At 35.5% G+C, this 27,043-nt stretch overlaps 1 protein-coding gene and 1 long non-coding RNA gene across 2 annotated transcripts in view; one reads left to right on the plus strand and one right to left on the minus strand.

The window, feature by feature from the left end:
• Window positions 1-330: 330 nt before the first annotated feature.
• The window catches only part of LOC140965053 (actin-related protein 7-like), a 39,049-nt gene continuing 12,336 nt past the window's right edge, over window positions 331-27,043 (plus strand). The window contains exons 1-4 of the mRNA XM_073425101.1: window positions 331-460; window positions 2,615-2,830; window positions 3,712-3,853; window positions 4,545-4,789. Of these exons, the coding sequence (XP_073281202.1) occupies window positions 383-460; window positions 2,615-2,830; window positions 3,712-3,853; window positions 4,545-4,789 (681 nt within the window). The 5' untranslated portion in view covers window positions 331-382. The remainder of the gene's footprint in view (window positions 461-2,614; window positions 2,831-3,711; window positions 3,854-4,544; window positions 4,790-27,043) is intronic.
• LOC140965060 (uncharacterized) lies at window positions 8,088-9,919 on the minus strand. The gene is made up of 2 exons (XR_012172957.1): window positions 8,841-9,919; window positions 8,088-8,807 (listed from the first exon to the last, which is right to left on the minus strand). It is a non-coding gene; the product is annotated as an uncharacterized lncRNA (long non-coding RNA).

Consider the following 27,043-nt stretch of genomic DNA (forward strand, 5'->3'; position numbering starts at 1 on the left):
CTTCTGGAACCATAGCACCGTATTACTGGATTTTATTTGTCCATGAAGGTAAAGAAGTCAGTTCACTTAAACTACTAGTGATATTTATTTACAAAATCTCATTATTAATAGATTATATTTGTATATTTGAAAGAAATTATAAATTTTCTTCTGAGATTCAAAAATCTGTTTACTCTCCTCAACAATCTTTTATTATAGAAAAGAATAATATCTTTCATATGAAATCTATACACCAATTTTTTCCCCCTAAAATACCCATTTTCCCAAATATCATTATTTTTTGAATAAAACATATTTTTTAATAAAACAAAATATAATACAAATAAATTNTGTGTAACGAGCAGAGTCTCTCTCTTGATTTCGGCGTTTTGGTGGTGTGACAATGGAGGCGGTGGTGGTGGACGCTGGTTCTAAGCTGCTCAAAGCCGGGTTTGCTGTTCCGGATCATCCTCCTTCTACGGTAATCATGGCTAATTCTTCTTATTTTTTTAATAAGAGATTTCTGCAGTTTTGAGAATTTCACGACCCCAGCAAATGTATTCGCTGTACATGGCTTATTTCTCTGTGTGGGTTTTAGTGTGAGGTGGGATGTGAGTGACAAAGATGAGGTTTCAATTCTAAGCCTTCCCGGAAACAAAATCATATGGATGTTCAGAAATGTTCCAATCGGGTAAACTTCGTGTCTGGGTTTTTGTTGTGTATAATTTTTTTCCATAAAGCGGATTTACGAGCTACTCAAAGTATATAGCCAACAGCCTTATTGCTGTTGCCGGTGAAACCAAAATAAAATTTTGTAACTTCATTTGCATTTTCAAGGAAATGCTCACAGGAATGAACTTTTTTAGCCAAAAATTGCTGTGAAGACTGAAGAGCCACTGTCTTCATGTGTGTTCACACGTTTTTGCTTTGATGCCTTGAATTCTCCATGAACGGAATGTTCCGAAACTTTTGATTGCGTTATTATTTTGCATATTGTCTTGCAGATTATTTTTATGTACTGTGATTTATCTGTTTAGGGAGACGAAAAAGGTTGTGTTTAACTAGACTTCTATGCTAGAAACCTTATGGCATGGGAAAATAACATATTGGTACATCTGGAAGTGTGTGTTCAGTAGAAACTTTATCTAGAGTGTACAATGAAGAATTTCAATGGCATAATAATCTTCAAGCATTAGGTGTCTGACAGGGGCACTTAGACTTGGTATATGTTTCATTTTACATAGATCATCAGCAAGAAATTCATTCGTTTTCAATGTTTTTGGAGTCAATAGCGTTGGCGAGTGCTGGATAACTTGTCATTTGAGTTGAATTTTGATTTCTTTGGCTCGTATGCTTGATGGAAAAGAATATGGAGCATGATAGCTTGATAATGAAATAGGTATGCTAATCAAAATGAGTAAATATTTTCCTTTTGCCGAAGGAGGGTATATTTGGAATTTAGAAGGTCGGATGTAATAATTTAAAGTCGCATGTACGCCTACCTTTCCTCAATGAGAGTTTTAATGTAATTTATGTTAAATGTAAATTTTCCTTATTTCAGTCGATATTTCACATCGCTTTGACATGAGTAGTATCTTTGACCTTTTGCAAGCAGCTCCGACCAACCTTCCAAAAGTTCCATAAAATCGATGCTTTTGTTTTCAAACTTGTTCTTCATCTGATAAAAGAGTGTTTAGTGGATTTGGTTCCCTATCTTTCTCTTGTCATCAAAATACCATCCTCTAGCCCCTAGATTCTCCTTTTGTGGATTCAAACAGAAACATGGAGCAGCCAGCCGTGGTTGATGTCGGTTCAAAGTTATCAAATTTAATCATGCTTTGCCGGAAATCGGCCTATGGTAACCTCCTAGTTTTCTTCTTTTAGAAAAAGGGATCTGTAATTGTGGTTGATTTGTATTGGGAAGCTCTTAGGATGAAAGGGCCATGGTAAATGTATTCTGATTAGGGGTTTAAGATTTTGACGCCGAAATAGGGTTTTTAGGATGGGTTGAGTTTTGAGATTCTCAAGGGTCGCAGTTCTATTAAAATGGAGATGCTGGAGAAGAATGCAAATTAAGACACTAATGAGCATTTTTGGCATTGCCTAAAAAAGTACATATCTATTTTTTGTATCTCATTTAATAATCGATCCGGAGGATAACCTAACATAATTGCCACAAGATTGATGTAAAGGGAATTCTGTCAATTCAGTCTCTCTGACTATACCTGCGTTGAATTCCCGGAGAGAAGTCGTACTATTTGATTGTTAAATTTGAAAATCCTCGAATTGTCACGAGTTGTTAATAACTTGATCCGTTATGTTTCAATAGTATCACGTGTTGTTGATGACTTGATCCTCAGTGTTTCAATTTCTCAATCGTGGGACTCTTGCTATAAACTTGTTTTCCTTGTTTGTTTTCATTTCTAGATACTCATTTAGGATATACATTTAAAAAAAAAATGTGAGTGATTTCTTTTTATGGCGCGAAAGATCACGCCATTTTTATTTAATGACGTCTTCTTTGTCAATAGCACTATGCTTCTTGATTTTTTATACGCATACACTTTGATTGTCGAGGTTTTCTTTATTGTTTTCTTTTTTCCTCTTATCATTTTTAGCATATGTCATATCGTAGGTAATCTCGACTCAAATGAAACAAGTACCTGAAGATGATTCCTCGGCAGATCCTTTCTTGTTTGAGAACAAAACTGTTGATCCAGTTGTCCGAGGATTTGTCAACGACTGGGATGCGATGGAAGATCTATTAAAGGATGTGTTTTATACTGGGCTAGGGTGGGAGATGGGCAATGAAGGACAAGTTTTATTTACTGATCCACTTGCAACTCCTAAGGTTATGCAAAGTGTTTTGATATCATTCAAATATATGCTTCATCATTTGTTTTCTCATTTTATGATTGCTCAGTGCTCAAGAATCTTTTTTTTTTGGTGTCTTGGTGCGTGTGTGTGTTTGTTTGTGCTGGTAACATGAGACATGTGCTTGTATTTGAATTACAAAGTTCAATCAGGAGAATTTGTAAAGGTTGGTGCTGAAGATGGAAGGAGAAAATGTAATTGTGTTTATGCTTATAAGAGAGAGGCCTATTGTTTGCAATATATTACTTTTGAATATCGATAGTGCTGGTGAGAGCTACCAAGATAGAGTCATGAATGGTTTTCCCAATGAGCTAATAGAAGTACTTTTCGTGTTTTAATGACAAATAAATCTTCTTATGAGTTTGTTTGTAGGAAAAAAGAGTTGAAGGTGTCACGTAATTTCCTATGTGTTGGTAGTAAAAAATTGATTTAGATCAACCCTGCACGCTGAGATTGATGGGAAGAATTTTGGTAATGGATCATTTAGAGTACCAGGTGATGATCTGTGATTACTTTGCCTTTTGTTCATGGATTTTCACAATAGTAATTACACTATTTCCCTTCCGAAGTTTATGTTTTCACTCAAAAAAGCAAAACTAAATGGGCCCCAAAACTCTGGGAAATTTGAAAAAGGAAAGAGAGAGAGAAAAACGAAGATCTTGCAGATTTTGAATGATATCTTGAACTGTAGCGTCTGAATTTTGTGAAGGCTTGACACAAGTTGCTAAATTCAAATTGTGCTTTTAACCAGGAAGATACCCCTTTGTCATATTGGTGATGAAGAAGAGAACTTATTGCATGAATTCTTTTGTAATTTTTTTGTACTATTATATGATTAATAAAATTCTTTTTTGACAGGCCATTAGAGAGCAATTGGTCCAAATAATGTATGAGAATTTCAACATCTCAGGCTTTTATGCATCTGAGCAAGCAGTGCTATCACTATATGCTGTTGGACGTATCTCAGGTTGCACCGTTGATATTGGCCATGGCAAGACCGGTAAAGTTGTTGCTTTTTTTTTGGGTAATATAAATTCTTTGATTGATGGCAGAGTTGAAATTGTTTGTAGATTTCAGCTGTCACAAGTCACTATGGCCATTTGGTTTTATCACTGTCCTTTTTTGTATACCTTTTGAACTTAAGCATATTTTCTTAAGCAAAAGGTGTTTGGTTTTATATTTTGGGAGGAGATATTTTTAACTACAGATAACATGTCATTAAAAATTTGTTGGTTTATTTGTGTCATTAAAATTTTGAAATAAAATGTTGAGTTATAATATAATAGAATAATAAAGTATGTTTGGGACTTCAAGAGAAGAGTGATGAAGTAATGATTGTCTGGAAGATATAAAAGTAAGATAAAAAATATATTTGGGAGATTGAAATGGACAATGTGATTTATGCTTTGTCTTGTTTTGGGGGAGAGAATGTTTTTTAAAAACATAACCAATTGACCAAAAATTTCCGTAGTTTTTTTTTTTTATTTTTTTTCCTTTTTCTTTCAAAAATTTATTTTCTCTTTCTTGTTTCTGTGGATTTGAGGCTCAGCTGACACGATGATCTTGGTCTCATGAAATCATATATTTCTCTAGATTTCTGTCTCGCTGTTATCTTTAAGTTGAAGTTTTACTTTGCTTAGCCATTATATTTAGTACTCTGCTGTAATCCCCTCAGACATCCATATTTTCAGATATTGCATCAGTAATTGAAGGTGCTGTTCAGCATATATCTTCAAGAAGATTTGAAATCGGGGGAATGGATTTAACTAATTTATTTGCTCAAGAGCTTGGGAAATCTAATCCACTTGTTAACCTTAGTATCTCTGAATGTGAAAAATTAAAGGAGCACTATGCATGCTGTGCTGAGTATGCTGCTTCTTATGATCAATTTCAGCATGACTGCCCTGAGGAGCGACATACTCTTCCTGATGGACAGGTGCATGCATCTATTTTTCTGTCTTGATGGTGGACTATGATTTCAAATTATGGAATAACTGAATTTTGAGTTAATATGACCTTTTTAGATACCTTCTCTATTTTCGGCTCTAAAAAGTTATGCCATATTTGTTTACCTCATGCATGTAAGCTAACCCATCCAGTTCTTTTCCAAAATACAAAAAAGATCATAAGCAAGCATGACAAGTACAATAAACAATGAAGCACAAATGCTAGATGGTGGTGCTAGTGTGCATGTTTTAGAATACGGTGTGCACTCTTGTGCATTCTCAGTGACTTTGCATGCTTGCATTCAGTCATTTATTTGGGTTGGAATTTGAGTTCTCATTGGCACGGAAATCTTGTGGGTTGATTTGCTACTGAGAGAGATTGATAAAACGGTGGCTAAGATGTTATTTTAAATGACAATGTGGAAAGTTCATGCACCATAATTGCTTATCTCTTCTTGTGCTCCAGGACTTTATTTTTTGTTCTGCAATAGCCAAAATATACTTTCCGTATTGATACAAATACATACATCAGAATGCTAATGCCGCTATGCATATGTTATGGTCCCAAGTTATGGATCTCGTTATGAGGCGATTTATGGTCCGATCATGAAACATGATGCTTTAAATTTCAGGCTCGTTAAAAGCTTGATTTTTGGTTTTGAGTATTTTAATAAATTTAATAGATAATGATATTCAATTTGATTAAAAAAAATTCTATGTTTTTTCTAGATCCGATGCAAGAATGGAGTTACAGGTTAGCTCAGGTGGGCTCTCTATGCTCAGGTAGAATCCCTTTGTGATCCCAACATTATTCTAGAGATTTTAGTGTTTACAAAATTATAATTGTTAAAAAAAAAACCGAGCTGGCATTTTTCTTTTGATATTACAAATGAGTTTCGCTTCCTAGTTTTCCTCGCGTCTCTCTCCTACCATGTTTCTTTCTCCTTTTCTGGCTTTAGGATTCTCGATCAATTAAAATTGTTCATATCCCGCAATTGTTGATTGTCATTCACGAACCCTGAATTCCCAGAGAATGGCGTTGATGGTAAACCTACCACAGCACACGAGCACCTAAACTCTGAATTCCAAGCCAATGGCTTTGATTTTCATTTATTGGCGAGCACAACACCTTTTGCCCCAACACCCTGCGTAGAGAAGCTCGAAATCTAGAATTGTATGCAGGGTCATCTTTCTAAGTTAGAATTGGTTGGATCAAAGCATTAAAGTTTCTTGAGAAGACACTGCCGCCTGCCTGCTTGCAGGTAAGAGAAATACATCTAACTGAACCACATTTAACATCTATATGCAATAATTTCTTTTCAACACTCGCTCAAAGAACATATAAAAACAACATCTGAATACATTTTGAAGTGAAGAATATTCTAGTACATATATTTGTTATTCAAAGTAAGGTTGTACGATGTATTTTATTCAAAGTAAGGTTGCACGATGTATTTTACTATCTGATAAAGATGTGTGACAGCCGATATAAAATCGACGTGGAAAGTTTGTCACAACGCAAGCTTATGTGCATATTAATATCCCAAATCTTGAAACATTGAATGAAACATAGACTAAAGGAACTCAAAATCTAATAGCTATAACTAAAGTCATTCTATCTGGCTTGGATGTACAAAACATTCAAAACTCATTTATGTTTGAATCAAAAACACGCGAATCAGAAGTCAAACAAGGACCTTCAACTTGAATAGAACTACTGAAAGCTATGTTGCATGGATACGGGTACGAGTATCATATCGAATACGATACGGATACGGCGACACGTCAAATTTTGAAAATATAAGACACGATACGGCTAGGATACGACAATCATTAAAATATATATAAATATTATATATATTTATATTTATATATTTTAGTATTGAAAAGTAAAAATTATAGAGATAGATGTAATATTTCATTAATCATAATATCTTAAGTACAAAATATTATTTAGGGATAGATTTAATATTTTGAGCAGAAATAGAATTAAAGAGACAGACAAATGTATAGAGATAGATTTAAAAATTATAGAGATAGATGTAATATTATAGAGATAGATGTGATATTTTGAGCATAAATAGAATGAAAGAGACGGACAAATGCATAGAGATAGATGTAAAAATTATAGAAATATATGTAATATTATAGAGATAGATGTAATATTTTGAGCAGAAATAGAATAAAAGAAATAGATAAATGTATAGAGATAGATCTAAAAATTATAGAGATGTAATATTTTGAATAGAAATAGAATGAAAGAGACTGACAAATGTATTTAGGGATTTAAAAGCCCAGCCCAATTTATTTTAAATTATTTTTCGTTTAGTCCTTAGAAATTTTAATTTTTTTTATTAACCCCTAAAACTTTTAAATATTTGCAATTTTGCCCAAACGTATCCACGCCGTATCCATGGCGTGTCCTCGCCGTGTCCAAAACGTATCCGGCTGGTCAACCCTAAACAAAGTCAACGACACGGATTTTGAGGTATCCGACACGCGTATCCGCGTGTCGTATCCGTATCCGATACTTCAAAATTTTTTTTTAAGGTATCCGTGCTACATAGTCTGAAAAACAATTTGATTTAAATGTCTACGACAATTTCACGATGCTAAGTACATTTGTGTACATCAAGAATTCAACAAAGGCCATCACTGAAGCAAAAAAAATGGTGTTCAAACTGATGGAAATCCAGTCATACACGAGTTTTTTTACATGAAGACATGAGTGTGAAAACTAAGACGATGTAAACTATTGACACTATAGTTTGTGACACTATTGACACCATAGTTTGTAAGACAATTGACCCTATAGTTTGTAAGACTATTGATAGATATCATCTTTCTAAACTAGCCTTCTGTAACCCAATTCTTCCACAAAATGAATCCGGAAATTTGCTCCATCCCAGAAGACAAGTATGTGAGAAGTAAGAGCACGTAATCCGATCATCTGAACAGCTCTGTCAATCGAGACCCTGTTACAATATATCACACTTCTGCCAATGGTGAAATGCCGTTTTTCCTTTGATCACACATCCTGATAATGGATGTAATATCAGCACTCTCGATAACTATCATATAGCTAGTCGGGTGGAAGCCTCTTATCCTCGCCTCTATTAGCACTTGTCGCCGACCCCTCATCTGATGTGCTCGTTCCAGTTTTCTTGACTGTCTCTGAGTTTCTTGAAAAGTACGGTTGACTTCAACATTTGCTGATACGTGTCGAGCCTCGAAGTCATCGACATGCTTTGCGTATTTTTCTCGTTTTTTTCCACTTTTTGATTATCGCTTCCTTTTATATCTCTGCAATCTATTGTCAATTGGCTCAAGTTCTCTTTCTCTTTGTTGCAGGAGGTTATTTGCAGCATCATAAGCTTCCCGCGACCTCTACAATAGATTTTCACATAAATGCAACAAAGAGAAAGAGAATTTATTGTGAAAATCTATTGTATAGGTAGCATGAAGCTTATGATGCTGCAAATAACCTCCTGCAACAAAGATAAAGAGAACTTGAGTCAATTGACAATAGATTGCAGAGATACAAAAAGAAGCAAGAATCAAAAAATGGAAAAAACGGGAAAAATATGCAAAGCATGTCGATGACTTTGAGGCTCGACACGTGGCAACAAATGTTGAAGTCAACCGTGCAATTCAAGAAGCTCAGAGACAGTCAAGAAAACTGGAACGGACACATCAGAGGAGGGGCCGACGACAAATGCTAATAGAGGCGAGGATAAGAGGCTTCCACCCGACTAGCTATGTGATAGTTATGGAGGTTGCTGATATTACATCCATTAACATGATGCGTAATCAAAGGAAACAACTGCACTTCACCATTGGCAGAAGTATGATAGATTGTAACAGGGTCTCGATCGATAGAGCTGCTCAGATGATCAGATTACGTGGTCTTACTTCTCACAATTGCCTTCTTGGATGGAGCAAATTTCCGGATTCTTTCTGTGGAGGAATCAGAGACATTGGGTTACAGGAGGCTAGTTTAGAAAGATGCTATTTGTTCTTACAAACTATAGTGTCACAAACTATGGTGTCAGTAGTGTCACAAACTATAGTGTCAATAGTTTACATCGTCTTAGTTTTCACACTCATGTCTTCATGTAAAAAAACTCGTGTATGACTGGATTTCCATCTGTTTGAACACCATTTATTTTTGTTTCAGTGATAGCCTTTCTTGAATTCTTGATGTGCACAAATGTACTTAGCATCGTGACATTGTTGTAGACATTTAAATCAAATTGCCCATAGTTATTTGGGGCGCAAAGCGCACTAAAGCGCAAGGGTGTCTTGGGGCCTGAGGCGCGAGGCGAAGCGCACGCTTTATCGAAGTAAGGCGCACATGACACAAATTTTAAAATTCAACATATATAAAATATTTTATACGATTTAAATTAAATACTTTGACAAAGATAAAAAAATAATATAAATAAAAATTCATTAGCAGATAATGTAGCATAAATCATAGCAAAAAAAACAAACTCTGATCATCTAAAATTCATTAGTAAGTCGTAAGTGCATTATAATATATTAACCAAAAAACTTCAAAAATCTAAATCATCAAATTCATCTTCATCCTCCCCAACTGCATTATCATCATCATCATCTCCAGAAGCTGACGCTCCAGATTTGTATCCTTCTGATTCCTCATCGTTTTCGCCAAAATCAATTTCTTCATCCTCTTCATTGTTATAACGATAGATAGTAGATCTTCTTTTATACGTATTTAATGTACTCGTACTAGCCGCTGCTTCTTTTGTAGAGGATGTGCCTCGAGATCTAAAATTATACGCATCTTCATCAACCCCAGAAGCTCGTCCAACTTCACCCCAAGTCAAACTATCATCATCAAATACGAGATGATTTTCGTCACCACTATTATTATTTAATCCTCCCATCAACCATTCATTACTATCATCGATATCAGCCAAAGAAATAGGATCAATCATATCACGCATATCATATCGGCGCCTCAAAGCCCTGTTATACTTGATGCAAACCAAATCATTCAATTTTTTTTGCTCCAATCTATTTCTTCTTTTGGAATGAAGCTGCACATATTTGATACAAATTAATTTTAGCTTTAAAATAATAAATTTATTTAATATTTCATTAAAGAATAATACTTAGTACTCACATGTTCAAACACACTCCAATTTCGTTCACAAGCAGATGGGCTACAAGTAAGGCTAAGAACTTTCACCGCGAACACTTGCAATTTGGGTGTCGAACACCCATAAGCCAACCACCATTCCGCTGGTAATTTTGAAACAAAATAAAAAATTGAGCATTAAAACTATTACATATCAATTATCATATAATAAAAATAAAATATTGATTACCTGGTGATTTTTTGTTTCTTTGTCTGACTGCCATGGGCATCCCAAAAAGTCCTTCGGCCCTTTTGTACATTGGCAATTGGTTCATGATCTTATCCTGTAACTCCTCGGTTTCACACATCCTAGCGATACATTTATACAAACCCGTCACAACTTCATTATCATTTTCTATATTAGAATTTGAGTAGAAGAACTCCGGGTTTAAGAAATGCCCAGCAGCATGTAAAGGTCAATGGAGTTTTATCGTCCACCTATGATCAATTTAGCAAAAATATCTTTATATTTTTCCTCTTTGTTATCAAATGAGGCAACAATAGATTCTTTAGCCCGATCCATTGCCTCATAAATATAGCCCATTGGAGGTTTTTTTCCCCATCAACCAATCGAAGAACTTTCACCACAGGACCACCTACTTTAACAGCATAAACAATCATATTCCAAAACGAAGGCATTAGTATAACCTCTGCCGCCCGCTTACCTGGTGACTCCTTTGCAAATCTACTAGTGGTCCATTTCTCAGATGTAAACATTTTTCTCAAACTCGCTTTGTGATTTTGAAACCGCTTTAAAGTCAAAAAAGCGGTTGCAAAACCAGTTTTTCCAGCTCTGACCATATCTTTCTGCCTCGTGAATTCTCTCATCATGTTTAAAACTTGGGGCCTGTTATATATATATCCATTAACCATCATTGCTCTTTCATATACCTTCTTAAAGTGAGGAAGTTTAAAAAAATCTTCAAGCATCAAATCTAAACAATGAGCAGCGCATGGAGACCAGTATAAGTGAGGATATTGTGCTTCCATATGACGCCCTGTTCATTAAAATTTAAATGCAATATACAAATTATTACAACTTTAATTTAAATAATATAATAAATAATTTATATAAAGTGATATAACTAATATAAAAATTTAAAAATTAAAACCATACCAGCTAAAACATTTGCTCTTGCACTATCAGTAACAATTTGAACCACATTCTTTGCCCCAATTTGTTGCACATATTTGTTGAACAAATCAAACAATTTCGCACCCGTGTGAGAATAGCTCGACCCATCCACTGATTCTATAAAGACAGTCCCTCTAGGACCATTTACCAAAAAATTAATCAATGTCCTATTTTTTCTATCAGTCCACCCATCTGCCATCAAAGTGCATCCATATTTAACATGGTCATCCGTGTATTCTTTCAGTATCAATCTTGTATGTTCTAACTCCTTTTTTAAGCATGTAACTCTAACTTCATGATAAGTAGGGGGCTTCATTCCACAACCAAATTGTCCAACAGCTTCAATAAATGGTTTAAAACTATCATAATTCACGGCATTAAAAGGAATACCTGCATCATACATCCATCTAGCGAACTTTTGCACAGCATTCTCTCTCAGTTTCTTCTTATTTTCATCATACAACTTCGCTGTCATTGCATCTTTTTTCTTTCCTTGCGGTACAGTCTTATCAACATCTTGTCGAAAGTATAAATCTATTGGACCAGCTTGTTTTAGTTTCTTCCCAGGAAAATCAGCTGCAAGATTAGAACGCTGACCAAATGAAACTGATTTAGGTCGTTTCTCTTTTGTCGGTATATCTTCTTCAACTTCCAAATCCAAATATTCTTGTTGTTCTGCAACTTAATCAAAGTGAGGAATCGCATCCATTTGATTTTTCAATTCTTTTTTTTCGACATGTAAGAACTAATTTCTTCTTTCACGTGCTCTGGACATTTTGAGCAAGTTTTCGTATTCCTATTGCCTCCGACAAGATGTTGTTTATGTCGATAAATCCCACAATTAGTTGTTTTCCCACAAAAATTACACTTCACTTTATTGGTATTTTTTGGGTCTTCTAGTGTTGCATAATTCCTTGCTGGATCTTTTCGAAGGACTTGTGATTTGACATTTTAATCAGTAAAACAGGTTTTATTCTAGAGATCAAGCAACAGTAACAGCATGCAACATTATAACAGCATGCAAAAAATTATAACAGCATGCAAAAATTCTTTCTTTCTGACGTCACATCCCACAAGATATAGAAAACATAAAAAAAATAGACAGAAGGAGAAACAACTCAACAAGGCTAGATATGATTGAGAAATTATGAAAGACCTAGAACAAAAGATTTCTGGTAATGATGGAATTTCTTGATATTATAGATGAACTTGCTAAGTCCTTCAAAAAAACATGCAAAATTATTAGGACTTTCATGTATATATTTTTTGAGTATTGATTGGCATGACAGATTTTGACTCGCTCACTCGCATCAAGTAATCTACATCTCTGTACTCTGTAGACAACAAGTATATGGAGAAAACTCAGAAATGTACACTGCTAAATGCTATCCCTGGCTACAGAAATATTCTCTCGAAAATGCTAACTCGTCAATCTCTTAGCTATCCCTGGCTACAGAAATTTTAAGTGAAGTAACAACTATTTGGATTTAAATTAGGATACATAGCGCTATCATGGATTAGCATTAGGGAGCCAAAAAATATTTTTTAATAAGATTTGCTGCCAACAAGGCACAAAAAGAACAGAATTGATCGTATATTGTAATCAACAAGGCACAAAAAGAACAGAATTAGGTGAAGGAAACAGACGTAGAGACTTTGTAATCCACAAGGCACAAAAAGAATAGAATTACGTTAAGGATACAGAGACGTAGAGAGTTTCAGAGTTCATACGTAGAGAGTTTCAGGGTTCAGACGTAGAGAAAGGCCACTGCTGCGCAAAACCAGAAAGAATTTGAAGGAACGATAAGAAAAAGAACGCACATCAGACTGTAGGGCTTTTTTAAAACATTAAAAAAGACTTTTGTTTGTTATTGGGCTTTAAATTTTATGGGCTTGAGTTATAAATTGTTAATCGCAGCATAAAACTACCCAAGCGCACAGGCTTGGGCCGAGGCGCACCTCAGGCGCGCGCCTGTTTAATGGCTTGCGCCTGGGTTAGGCGCAGCCAGGCGCTCGCCTTTCATAACAATGAAATTGACCTTTAGTAGTTCTATTCAAGTTGAAGGTCCTTGTTTGACTTCTGGTTCGTGTGTTTTTGTTTCAAACATAAATGAGTTTTGAATGTTTTGTACATCCAAGCCAGATAGAATGACTTTAGTTGTAGCTATTAGATTTTGAGTTTCTTTAGTTTATGTTTCATTCAATGTTTCAAGATTTGGGATATTAATATGCACATAGACAACCACATTGGTTTTATATTGACTGTTATACATTTTTACCATATAGTAAAATACATCATGCAACCTTACTTTGAGTAACAAATATATGTACTAGAATATTCTTCACTTCAAAATGCATTCAAATGTTGCTTTTATCTATTCTTTGAGCGAGTGCTGAAAAGAAATTATTGCAGATGGATGTTACAGGTGGTTCAGTTAGATGTCTTTCTCTTAAGGGTCATCTTTCTAAGTTCGAATTGGTTGGATCAAAGCATTAAAGCTTCTTGAGAATATGCTGCCTGCCTGCCTACTGGTAAGACATACTGAATTTTGTGTTTTCTTTCATGTCAATTGGAACATATACTTTGTAGAAATTCAGCAGAATTTATTGGCTGTTGCACTGTTTCTGAGAGATCAAGGTATCTGAAGTAATGTGATTGGAGACGATAATACTGATCCTAATGAACTGGAGAAAGCATCCATTTCTAAGATTAACGAGCAAATCCGCTCTTCTTCAGTTATTCAATTAACTGTCACAGATCCTCGTGCTATGACAAAGAAACAACATTCAATTGTTCATGAAGGAAATTCTTTTGAGTTTTCAAGAAATGAAGGTGGTACTAAAACACAAACAAATTCAGCTTTCCTGAAGCATGAAGATGAAAATGTTGTTGTTGATGGTGATTTTTGGGATGTTAGTATAGGAATATATCCTCCAATGGAAGAAAATATTGTTTTGCATGAAAAAGTATTATCAGCGAAACGAGTATATTGGAATTGGCACAAAAATTGTGGTACTCAAAATGCTTTATTGAAGGGGAAATATTCTAGATGTTGCCCTATTTTGTTTCTGATGAATAAGAATTAGGAAGATTCTGTTAGAAGGTAAATGTTCCCTGCAATAAATTTTTCTCGTCTTTAAGAAAATAACTTTAATGTGTTAGTCCTTTCTCTATTTTCGAAAAATATGGGCACGAAACTCATTTCTATCTCAATTCCATTGTGAGAACTTTTGTTCGATAATTAAATTTTAGGAATCCAATTTTCCTTGGCTTTCATAATCACTTGTTACTCCTGTTGATTAAATTTTATTAATATGTACAACAATAGTTTTAGCCTTAAAATTTTTCGAACTTCTTTCTGTTATCTAATGCCTATGAATGTGATCTTACTTATCTGTTTGGATTGTGGTAAAGAATTTATGTGTCAATTTATTTTTTAAGCAAGAGATAAAATTTACTTGTGATAATGTTTTGGGTTCAGGATCGGGTTATGTGCCTGGTTACAGAACGATTGTTGAGTTCATCAATTGTTCCTTTTATTTGTGTTTTTCTGCCTTGTTTACCTATTTTAAAGGGTAGAGAATTGAGGCTCGTTTAGGGAGACATTCACAATCTTTTTTGCTCTTTGTTGATATAAGAAACTTATGCTGGAAATCCCTCATATAAATACAGGAATAATCACCTCATTCACTCCCAACTTATGTGAAATTCTAATCCTTTACTTTCAGCCTTTCCTATGATAGCTAGGGGAATTAAGGTAAAATTGATCAGATCCCCTAAATTCTAATTATTCCTTATTGTTTTTGGGCTTTCCATCTGTGAACCTCTTGCAGACTTTCTCCTTTGAACTTGCTGACTTTGATTACTCTCCATATTCTCGTGGGCCAAGCCTATTACAGATGATTTCCTGATAGTATAATTGGATTGCATTAACTTGTTGGGCTATGATATGAGTGTGGTTCCATTAATGTATTTACTTATCTGATTATTTATGTTTCATACTTTTTCAGGTGTGTCTGAAAGCGTCGGTTCTTGTTTCGATAATGATGTTTTGAGAAAAACTTGTCTGGCTATGATATGAGTGTGGTTCCATTAATGTATTTACGTATCTGATTATTTCTGTTTCATACTTTTTCAGGTGTTCAGTTATTCTCCCTCTAAATTGGGTTAATGTATTTTGGAACACTTATTTCAAGTGGTGCTCATGGCATTTTTATTCCGTGTAAGGTTTAGAGGTATCCCCTGTAACATCTTTATCTTTATGTAGACCGGATTGTCATATTTCCCATAGAGCTATCCTGATTGCGATGCTTACTAGTATTTCATGGCGATGGATGCCACTGCCACAGATCAGAAAGCTGGGGCGACGTCCTCCCTCTCAAAGACCACTAGAAATTCCAATACCAGCTCCATGTGATTGTGTGAAACATAATTTTGTAGAACTATCAAGCAATGTGGATAATTTTCTTAAACAAGTAAAAGAGCACGGCTCTGATAATGATTTAGGAGTCAACTTGGTGAGAAACACTGTCTGTGGACTATCAGGGGCTGATAAGATTCCATTTGAAGGTTTTGTGGCAAGGACATCTTTTAGGCTGAGTTATTTCCTGTGCACTTTCAGTGTCAATGGTTTGCTTCTATTCCCAAGAACAAAGGATCAAAAGATTAGCTTGAATAAATTCATGAAGGACGATGATCTTCTTGAACAAAATGCCAATGTATCAGACATGAATTGTGACAAAACACGATGTTTTCTTCGAGTTAATCTTTGCGCTTATAAAGGCGGTGGTTTTGAACAAGGGGCACTGGTTTGTACGTGTCACCCAACGCTGTTGAGAAATATGGACGAGGTTCTCTCACTATTCAGAATATTCTTCTTATATACTTGTTTTCGAAAAAATTTCATGACCGATTGTTTCTCAACACATTGTACCATATGCAGATCTGCATGTGATAACCATGGACTTGAAATACCTGACTCTTCATTGAGATCATATTTTGTCCAGTTGCCATCTCGTAAGTGGGAGCATCACATACCTGGAGATCCTGCGGTCAAGGAGTTGAATAGGTGCCCAATAGGTTTTGTTCGGGGAAGGCAAGTCTTTTTAATGCAGAAGAGCTTAATTTCAGACGTTTTCATAGTCAATGCCATTTCGCTATCATTCTTTGCCCTTTTTTGGTCATACAGCAGGAAACCAATGGCCAGTGCACTTTGTAAGGCAAGCCTATTTTCTGGACTTCGAATGGAACAATGGAAGGCATCACTTGTAAGGCGGAGGAAGGAGATTTATGTTCTGGTCAGGAATATGAGATCCACTGCTTATAGGCTTGCTCTTGCCACCGTTGTCTTAGAGCAACAAGTAGAAGATGTCAAATTCATGTGATTTCTTGCAGCCTTTCACGACGCCACACTTCTAGCAGATTTTGAGGTATATATTAACTGATTTTTGTGTAAGAGATCTAGTGATAGAATTTTCTTTATACAAGTTCTTTCTAAGAAATTAATTATAATTTTTGGATGATGAGTGATATTTTCTTTCAAATTTAGATAAGTTGGAGATAATCTTATATTAGTGAATTTAGGATGATATATTTCTTCAACGTTTGATCTTAAATAAAATAAGGTTTATGTGATGTTAAATAAATTGGGCATTCACGATATTAAACTAGGAAATATTGGAGGAAGAATATATTAAATTTCGATCTGTCGTAAACAATCTCTGTGTTATTAACTTTCATTTGCAATATATTTTCTTAGTTGTTTACTGCTCGATTTTTACTGATTTCTTTTGGTTTACTAAGTTTTGTTAGACTTTTTTTCGCACTATTTCTCTAGTTTTCCACTTAATCTAGAAGATCGAGATCTGATTTCGACTGTTAGCACTAGTTGAGATCACCTTTGTTCAAAGAAGAGGAAAAATTTGTAAGGTGTATATCCACGGTCTAAACACATACATCGATTCTGATATACATTTTTTGTTTTAATTTAATTAATATGAATGTATTTGTGAGATAAGTATTTAAAATCAAACCCTAGAGAAATATAAACATATAAATGATTTAAATGAACAATGTTATTTGTCAAAATTTAAGTATTTAACTCTATGTCAAGCGTGAGAAATATGGTTCATACTGAGTTGGATGGGAGATGGATTTTGGCCTTTTTTCAATATTAAATAGAGGAATAAATCCATGTTCAATAATCGATTCTAAGAAATCAATTATAAATTAAATTATAAAAGATACAAATTCCTTCTTTTAGTCATTCATAATATGTTCATTCATAATATATTTTGGTAATTTATATATAAATTTATCAACTGTCAACTAAATATTTCAAGTTTCAAAAAAAAAAATTTAAATTTGGCTAAAAATATTATATATGCAAAAGATATTTGATTTTGGATAATATACAAAATTGGTCAAAGATTGTAAAGAGAACCTAACTATCGATTTTTTTTGAAAGAAGTGATTTAAAGTTTTTCTCAAAATCAACTTTCACCAATTTTATCTTAAAATCGGAGAAGAATAGATACGTTGAATAACATATGATATATAATTTTTTAAAAATGAAACCTATTTAAGTGTAACAATTCTAAAACAATCAGATTATGCCAAAATTCTTTACAAGAATTTATTAAATAATAAATATCAATTTAATTATTAAATATCATTATATTCTATTATATACATTGTATTTACTTTTTGAGCTATTTATTCCATCACCAAGCATCTTACGTCTTACAAGTTACATGCTATTCTGTCATTTTCTAATTATATCTATATATTCTGAAATTTTATCTACTCGAACTATAGAAGTTTATTTTAATCTTTAATATATTAATTACATTTGTACAATTATTACTAACAAAATGTATTCACTTCATTCACCTCTATATAAAGTAGTATGCACCTGAACTATTTGATATATTACAAATATGTATTATTATTTTGAGAAGTATAATTCAAATCATGTAAAAAGATTCGATACATTGATTTCCAAGGATACAAAAAATCCTCCAAATTTCGGCCACTCTCAAGCAAGGAAGAAGCTGTTGTGTTAGTCCGTTTTAGGCAGCAACTATTGGATACCCAAGGCGTTATTCTGTTGGAACTTTTCAAGTTCGCAATCTTGATTTTGATGTTAACAAAACTTGTTATTGTGTTTCTAACATATTTACTCAAGTGTGAAGTTAACACAAGAAGCAAGCTGAAACTGAATTCTGCACAAACTAAATTTCTGGCGAGCTTCTGTGTTTTGATGATATCTCCCAGCTGGATGATCCAAATGACAATCCGGCAACTAAACCGTTCAGAAAACTCAATTTAGAACAAGTCGTATTTCACGACAATTGGGCAAAATCGGATGTTATTATGGTCTAACTGATCGCTGAATTACCGAACTGATCACACGAAAACAACAATCAGTTGGGTTTGAGCAGTTGCGGTATTTTGGTTATATCTCTCAGCTCGGTTATCGAAATGAAGCGATTCAGTATGCGTTGAAAAGATAAGACAAAGATCTACAAATCATCTTCAGAAGTCGAAGTCTGAATCGAAGCTTAAGAGGCTGATAAATGACGATGAAGCTACTGGTTCTGCACAAACTGAAATCAGCTAGGCTGATTTCAGCACACCAGCTGAAACTGAACTTAACCAGCTGGAACTGAACCAGACCAGCTGAAGACCAGTTGAACCAGACCAGCTGAACCGAACCAGCAGCAGACCAACTGAACCGAACCAGCAGCTGACCAGCTGAACTGAACTGAACCAGCTGCTGACCAATTGAACTGAATGACCAGTTGAGTTGACCAGTCGGGAAATTGTCCAGCAAGGCGAATTTGACCGTTGCAATCTCGGAAACAGTACAGAAACTTTTCAAACGGTCATATTCTTGTGTCTAACGTATATATCATTGTTGGGGCCTATAAATACATCATCTTGAAGATCAAACAAGAGCTTTTGAAGTGGATTCAAAGCATGGGCAGTTAGCATGAATATATCAGCTAGTTGAGAGCACAAGCCCTTGTGTGAGGATACATTTAAGATGTACATTGTAAAGGATAAATTCATCACACACAATCACTCACACTTATACAAGAGAGTTGAACTTCAAAGATTAGTTGAGTGAGTCTTGCATAAAGACAATAAACTTGTGTATGTAGTCTTTACATATGAGACATTAAACAATATGCTGATTGTGAGGTGCTGCCTACAATCTTGAGTGCTAGGAGTTCAGTTTAGGCAGTGGGTAAGTCCTAGCTGAATGGGTTTGTACAAAGAATTGTATAAATCAAAGTCTTCTAGTGAATCCTTCCCAAGGGGAAGAAGGGGTGACGTAGGAGCATTTGAACTCTCCGAACATCCATAAACAAATTCGTGTCTATTTGTTTATTGCATTTACTTATCATTTTCATAGTTTTAAAGATGCATTGTTGAAGCATTTTATGTGTTCTTCAAATAACAAAATATTGCATATCAAGTGTTTGATAAAATGCTTCAACTAAAATATTTTTACTCATTCAACTTGCATATATTTTAAATGCTTTACAAAATATTTAATCGGTTTCTACGAAGGATTATTTCGAGTGTTTTCCGCTTGATTTTATATCAAACTCGATTTAATTCATCGGTGTTCAATATTTCAAGAACTGAGCTATTGTAGCTCAACTATTTTCCCCCAAACCGATCCCAACATATTCTACTCGAGAATTTCATCCAAGACCTACTCGAGACGGTACCCAACTCATGCCCAAGTGTTTTCCAGGATTGGCCAAGTCTTCATTCAAGAATTAAGCAAGTTTCAAACCATATATTTGAATTACTGTAAGTGGGTTTTTGCATAAATATTATATGACATGTTTGTTTATTGTAAGTATGTCTACTTATTGTTTGAATAACGCTACGATATATTTTAAATCTCGATCGATGTGCTATATGTTTATTACGTTCTTAATTTCTTTTTATTTTGCTGATTCCACTCAAAATTTTGATAAGTTCTGTTTGATGAATTTGATTATGTAATACATTGTTATGATTTGAGTTGGATATGGAACGAAATTGTAAATTCTGTCTGGCTCCCATCAGTGGGTATAAAACTGTGTTCTGGCCCCCTATCAATGGATATAAAACTGTGTTATGTCTGGCCCCCATCAGTGGGTATAAAACTGTGTTCTGACCTCACCATTTAGAGGACTAACATATGGGGGACAATTTGACCATGGATAACGAGATGAATAACAGTGATTCGTTTGTTCTGATTTGTTCTGATAAGCTCTATGTCATATTTCGATTCTGATTATGTTAATATTCTGATATGATAAGTCGATATGCTAAGTTTTGAAAATCTATTTAGGATATGTATTTTAAATCTATCTATATATGTATTTGTCGTAATCGATCGACCTCGACTTGCTGAGTGTTTCCCGAAACGCTCACCTTCTTATAGCTCCCTCAGATAAGACTGAGGAACAACTGAATGATAAGAGCAAAAAACGTTCTGGGGCTGGTGATAGTATCAAAATATTGAAGATCAAGACTTTGTTTATTTTTAGTATTATTTTCTATTGCATTTCGCTTCCGCAAACTACTGATGTAATTTTTATTCAATTGTCATTGTAAAGACAATATTTCTTTATGAAAAATACTGGTTTTGGCTACGAGGATTATTGTTGTATAGCAATGTCGGATGTCATTTAAGCCTTGGCCCCCGGGGCGTGACACATAGTATCCATAACCAGTGCATGCCTGACATCTAAATGACTCAAGATTCTTAGGGATCATATTTGACTATTTCAAGAGTTGGTCGTTCTTGATCTATTTTCTGTGTAGGTCTTTTCGATGACTCATTTGAACTAAGAAGAACGACCAATTTGGGTCTCTGTGGATTCTTCTTGTTACTTATCCTTCCAAGATAGTTGCCATATTTTGTTGAGAGTAAGGCAATATATTCTTCCCCAAGATCAGAATTATCTACTCCTTCTGCAAGTTGAATTAGTTCATTTCCCGAATCAGTTAGGGCTTGAAGAGCGATGCTTTTACCCTTACGTTATCTTAGTTAATCCAAATTCATCTCAAAGGTTTGAAGAATCTCAATTCATCTAATCCTAGCTGAAAAGAATGCCAGACCTCTTCAATTTTCGAGATTTTCTCTTTAAACTCCCTAAGAATTTCTATCTACACATTGAACGAAAAAATTAATTTACATTAGAAAACAAGAAAATTTATTTCTATTGACAAATAACTAATAATCATAACTTCTGCATCCATGCAAAATATCTCGAAACCATTTTTTTGACTATATTTTTTAACAATTCGCAAGTATTAATCAATGATGTCCCATCTAACAGATTCACCAAACAAAAAACCACAAAGTACAAGCCCCCCGTCTAGACGCAAAGTTTCATCTTCCCATACAACCACTCACAAAAAATTGAAATGTAATTTAGATCGATAATGGTGAAGTAAACAGAAATAACAAAAAGAACAATAATAGTAAAGATAAACATACTTAATATGTCCCTACGTAAAACATTCAACAAATTTCTTCGTGCGTCGATGCTTCTACATGTCCCATGAAATCTTCTTTACCTTTATATTCAATTATTTTACTCTCACGAGCAATCTCAGCTGCTTTTTTTTATCAATATCATTTCTGTGAAGACCCAAAATTTTACTACACAAAGAGACAAAATACCAAGTTGATTTTTGTTTTGCATTGAAGATGAATTATGGCATGGATGAGAATAAATTACATGCAACCTTTGGCATGGAGGGAGAAGACCTAAAGTCACATTGGTGATTAATGCCATTAACCACGTAACTTTTGGTATGGAGGGAGAATGCCTAAAGTCACATTGGTGATTAATGCCATTAACCATGCAACCTTTGGTATGGATGGGAAAGGCCTAAAGTCACATTGGTGCCTATAAATAGTGGCAAAAGAATGAGAGAAATCACACCAAAACAATATCAAAAGTTTTCTCAAAAAGATGCAATTTTCGAGTACCAAAAATTCTGCCCAATTTCAGAAAGTTTTGCTCATTGTTTTACACATCCAAATCCGAGCTCCACCGTTCAGAATATACCTACACGTGTTTGGAGCAACATATCCAAATTCCGATCGATCCAACGGTTAAATTATGCGCAAATATTTTTGCAAGGTGACTGATTTTTCAGTGTCAAGCTCCAACTTGTTCATTCCAAGGTTTTTGGAACAATCTTTCAGGTAAGTGGGTTTATATGTTTTAAAATTCGATCGTCTACTGCATGATGTGAATAAGTGTGGATTTCAAAAATCACTAAGTTACGTCAAATCGTTTCGTTTTGTTCCGTCTTGTTTGTTCGTTTATGCTTCTCTGTTTTGTTCTATGTTGGTGTCATTCTGTTCGAACCAATTTGTCTCCGAATGATAAGTAATTTGTTTGAATCTGATAATGGTGCATCGGGAAAGCCAGTGAAGGAAAAGGCCCCAGAGGGAGCTTGTCTATGGGAGAAGGCCCCAGAGGGAGCCCAAATGCGGGAAAAGGCCACAGAAAGAGCCCATTTACAGGAGAAGACCCCAGAGGGAGCTCAAGATCAAGGATAGCCCATGATCATTATAATCTCTGTGTCTGATAAGTTCTGTTATGAAATGTTCTGATTCGAAGTTCTGATTGTTCTAAATCTTATTTTTGTTCATCCAACTTTGAAACTCTGATTTGTTCAATGATTAACTTATGTTCATCCAACTCTGATATACTATGTTATGTAAAAGAAGAAGGTTTTAAAAGTATTATGTATCAAATTTTTTCTGGTATTCGATCGGCCCTACTTGCTGAGTGTTTCCCAAAACGCTTACCCCCCTTACGTCCCTCTTCAGATGAGAATGAAGAACAGGTAGAAGAAAAGGAGCATGAGCAGTTCTGGGGCTGGTAAAGAATTAGAATGAAGTAATTCAAGTTTTGGATATTCAAGTCCATTAGTGTTCCTTTGTCTTTCTTAGTAATGTTTGTAAATATCGCTTCCACAACCTCTGTATTTTTCTTCATTTGTAAAGACAATGGAAAATTTATGAAATAGACTTGTATTTGGCTATTGCTACGAGGCTTATTGTTATTTGATTAACAATGCCGGATGTCATCGACGCCGCGATTTCGGGGCGTGACAATTTCCCTGATTCAGTAATATCATAAAAAATAGAAACACGTTAATCGTCGACATAAGCATTTATAACTTTAATAGCATAATATATATTCACATTTAGGTATTAAACTTGATGAAGTTACAAACATTTCGCCTTTCTTTTTCTTCACACAGTCGCCATTCGTCATAACAGCCTGCACAATTGAGGTTGGAAAATGATTACCAATATCTATGACTAAATGTGAACTACCGCACCACTCGCAGAGTCATTCTCATCAATATCCCCTTGCACAGAGTAATCGGTTTATCCAAGATTTTTTACCACATGCAAATCAAGTAATCCAACAAGTTCACCCTCACCACTGTGTTTAACCTCAATGTTCTCATTATATTTCTTGTCAATATTAGATCTTCACTAACGAGTTCACCCTCACTACTTTTCGCTTCCGCAACCTCTGTATTTTTCTTCATTTGTAAAGACAATGGAAAATTAATGAAATAGACTGGTATTTGGCTATTTGCTATGAGGCTTATTGTTATTTGATTAACAATTCCGGATGTCACCGACGTCGAGGTCTCGGGGCGTGACATTTAAGTGGTATCAGAGCTGTCAGGTTCATAATCCGGCTGGGAGTTTGATAGAAAAAATTTGACGAAGTCAAATTTTTGGAAATGCCCATGCCTTTCTATCCAAATTATTCTGATACATCATACTCGTCTCCATTTGTTTAAATCCTCAAATTCAAGCTGTCTCCATAGTTGGATGGCTTATTCTTCCGCATAGAATCTCGAAACTCAATTTTTTCACTGCTTTCAATCTATGCGAAACTACCACTTCTTTTCACTTGGGAAAAATCCAACGAAAAATTTTGTTCGACCCAATTATTTTTCCAATGTTGATTTTGGCCTTTACTTTGATTCTAAATCTTTTCATTCGATTTCTCTAGGAAATGGCTGGAAGACCACCAAGAAAAAATCGTAACCCACAAAGAGCCAATAAGGATGATGAAGAGAACCTACCTCCACCACCACCCGGAGTTAACCTTAGTCAAGGAGACATGATGCCAATTGCCACCATTGTGGCCGCGACGCTACAAGGGATTCTGAACCCAAACACCAACAATGCCATTCAGCTACCACCAGAACCCAGCCACGTGGTATTAAGTACCACTATGAATCCCTCCGAAGAAACCCAGTCCCAACCTATGATGGGAATCCAGACCTGGAAGTTGGCCACAACTGGCTAAAAAATGTAGAAAGCCAACTTCATCTGCTGGAAGTGCCCGAAGAACTCAAGGTAGAAGTGGTGATACCATTTCTTGAGGAAAGAGCACGCAAATGGTGGGAGACTATTTTGCCAGCTATGGCCGAGGATGGGCCAATTACATGGCAGACATTTAGAAGGAAATTCCTGAAGCTGTATTATCCGGCTGAATTCCGTTTGCAAAAGCTGAGTGAATTTTAAAGCTTAAAGCAAACTTCAGACATGACGGTGATTGAGTATACCTCAAAGTTCAATGACCTCGGAACGTACGTTCCAACCATAATGGCAGATGAGACCCTAAAGATGCATCGTTTCAAGAAAGGGCTGAACAATCGAATATAGTCAGCCTTAGCTGTATTCAAACCCACCAATTTTGCTGATTTGATGGGAGCAGCTATGAGTGCTGAGACTGACATCAAGCGCAAAGAAGAAGAGGGTAAGCACAAACGCCTCTTTTCTGGTCAGTCATCTCAGGGTGGGCAGAACTTTAAAATCTCAACCATGCAAGTGGACCATCAAGAAGAACTTTCAGCAACCCTAACAATAGAGAAATTCGACCTTGCCCTAGCTGCAACATGCGACACTTGGGAGAATGTTACAAGAAAATTGGTGCTTGTTTCAAGTGTGGAAATTTAGGTCATCGGATTGCTGACTATCCGGAGAACCAGGAGAAAGGGGTTAAATCAAACGCAAAAAATCACAAGCTGAGGGAGAACAAGTCCAATGCCAGGGTCTTCGCCATAACACAAGAGGAAGCAGATAATGCAAACGATGTGGTGGAAGGTACCATTCTGATCAATAAAATGCCTGCTTATGTGCTGTTTGACTGTGGTGCTACCCATTCGTTTGTATCCAAAAGGTTTGCTAAGAAACTGAAACTAGAAAGAGAAACTCTTAGTGAACCATTAAGAGTAGCAACGCCTGCTAGCAAAACGATTGAAACTTATAAGGTACATCGTAATTGCAAAATTTGTATCAGTAATCAAATCGTCAAGGCAGAACTGATTCAACTAAATATGGCCGAGTTTGACGCAATCCTAGGAATGGATTGGTTGGCTACGAATCATGCCTTGGTGGATTGCCAGAAGAAGAGTGTCAAACTGCGGACTCCAAACCATGAGAAGATCATATACCATGGTAGATCTAAAGAGTCAAAATCTCTTCTATCGGCATCACAAACTTGGAAAGCCATGAAAAGTGGTGAAGAAATTTACATAGTAATGATCAGCGAGGTAAATGACGAAGTTACTCTGAAGATAGAGGAAATTCCAGTTATTCAGGAATTTCCGGACATCTTCCCTGAAGAATTGCCTGGAACGATTTCTGACAGTGAAGTTGAGTTTGAGATCAACTTGAATCCTAGGGCTACACCGATCTCAAAGACACCATATCGGATGGCCCCAGCAGAGCTAAAAGAGTTAAGGGACCAACTCCAAGAGTTGTTGGATAAAAAGCAGATCCGACCCAGTGCATCTCCGTGGGGAGCTCCTGTACTATTTGTGAAAAAGAAAGACGGGAGTATGAGATTATGTATCGACTATAGAGAGTTGAACAAGATTACACTTAAGAATAAATACCCTCTCCCGAGGATAGATGACCTTTTCGACCAATTGAAAGGAGCCAAGGTCTTTTCAAAACTCAATCTGAGGTCAGGATACTATCAACTGAAGGTCAAAGCAGAAGATATTCCTAAAATAGCCTTCAGGACGAGATACAACCATTACAAGTTTACGGTAATGCCGTTTGGACTGACCAATGCTCCAGCAACATTCATGGACCTCATGAATAGAGTCTTCAAACCTTACCTCGATAGGTTCGTGGTCGTATTCATAGACGACATCTTTGTGTACTTACAAAGTACGAAAGATCACGAGGAACATCTTCGCCTCACTCTAGAGATACTCAGAGAAAAAGGACTGTATGCCAAATTTAAGAAATGTGAATTTTGGCTAACAAGTGTCACCTTCTGGGGACACATAATCTCTGAACACCCCAAGAAAGTAGAGGCAATTGTGGACTGACCTCGACCAAAATCAGTAACTGAGATTCGAAGCTTTATGGGTTTAGCTGGATATTATAGGAAATTTGTTGAAGGATTTTCTTCAATAGCCATACCTCTCACCAAACGCACACAGAAAAACTCTAGATTCATTTCGAGCGAAGAATGCGAAAAGAGTTTTCAGATTCTTAAAAGAAAACTTGCATCTAAACCACTGCTAGTACTTCCCGAAGACGGCAAGAACTTCACCATATATAGTGATGCATCAAAGGGAGGAATATGGTGTATACTTATGCAGGAAGGTCGGATAATTGCCTACGCATCAAGGCAATTAAAACCTTATGAGCAAAATTACCCAACTCATGATCTTGAGTTAGTAGCCCTCGTATTTGCACTAAAAATATGGAGACATTATCTATATGGTGCTAAATGCGAGATATTCACTGATCATCAAAGCCTCAAATACTTATTCACTCAAAAGGAATTAAACATGAGACAGAGACGGTGGATTGAATTCTTGAAGGATTATGATTTAACAATCAGTTACCATCCGGGTAA

The sequence above is a fragment of the Primulina huaijiensis genome, chromosome 2 (assembly GCF_012295235.1).
Source record: "Primulina huaijiensis isolate GDHJ02 chromosome 2, ASM1229523v2, whole genome shotgun sequence".
Taxonomy (NCBI): domain Eukaryota; kingdom Viridiplantae; phylum Streptophyta; class Magnoliopsida; order Lamiales; family Gesneriaceae; genus Primulina; species Primulina huaijiensis.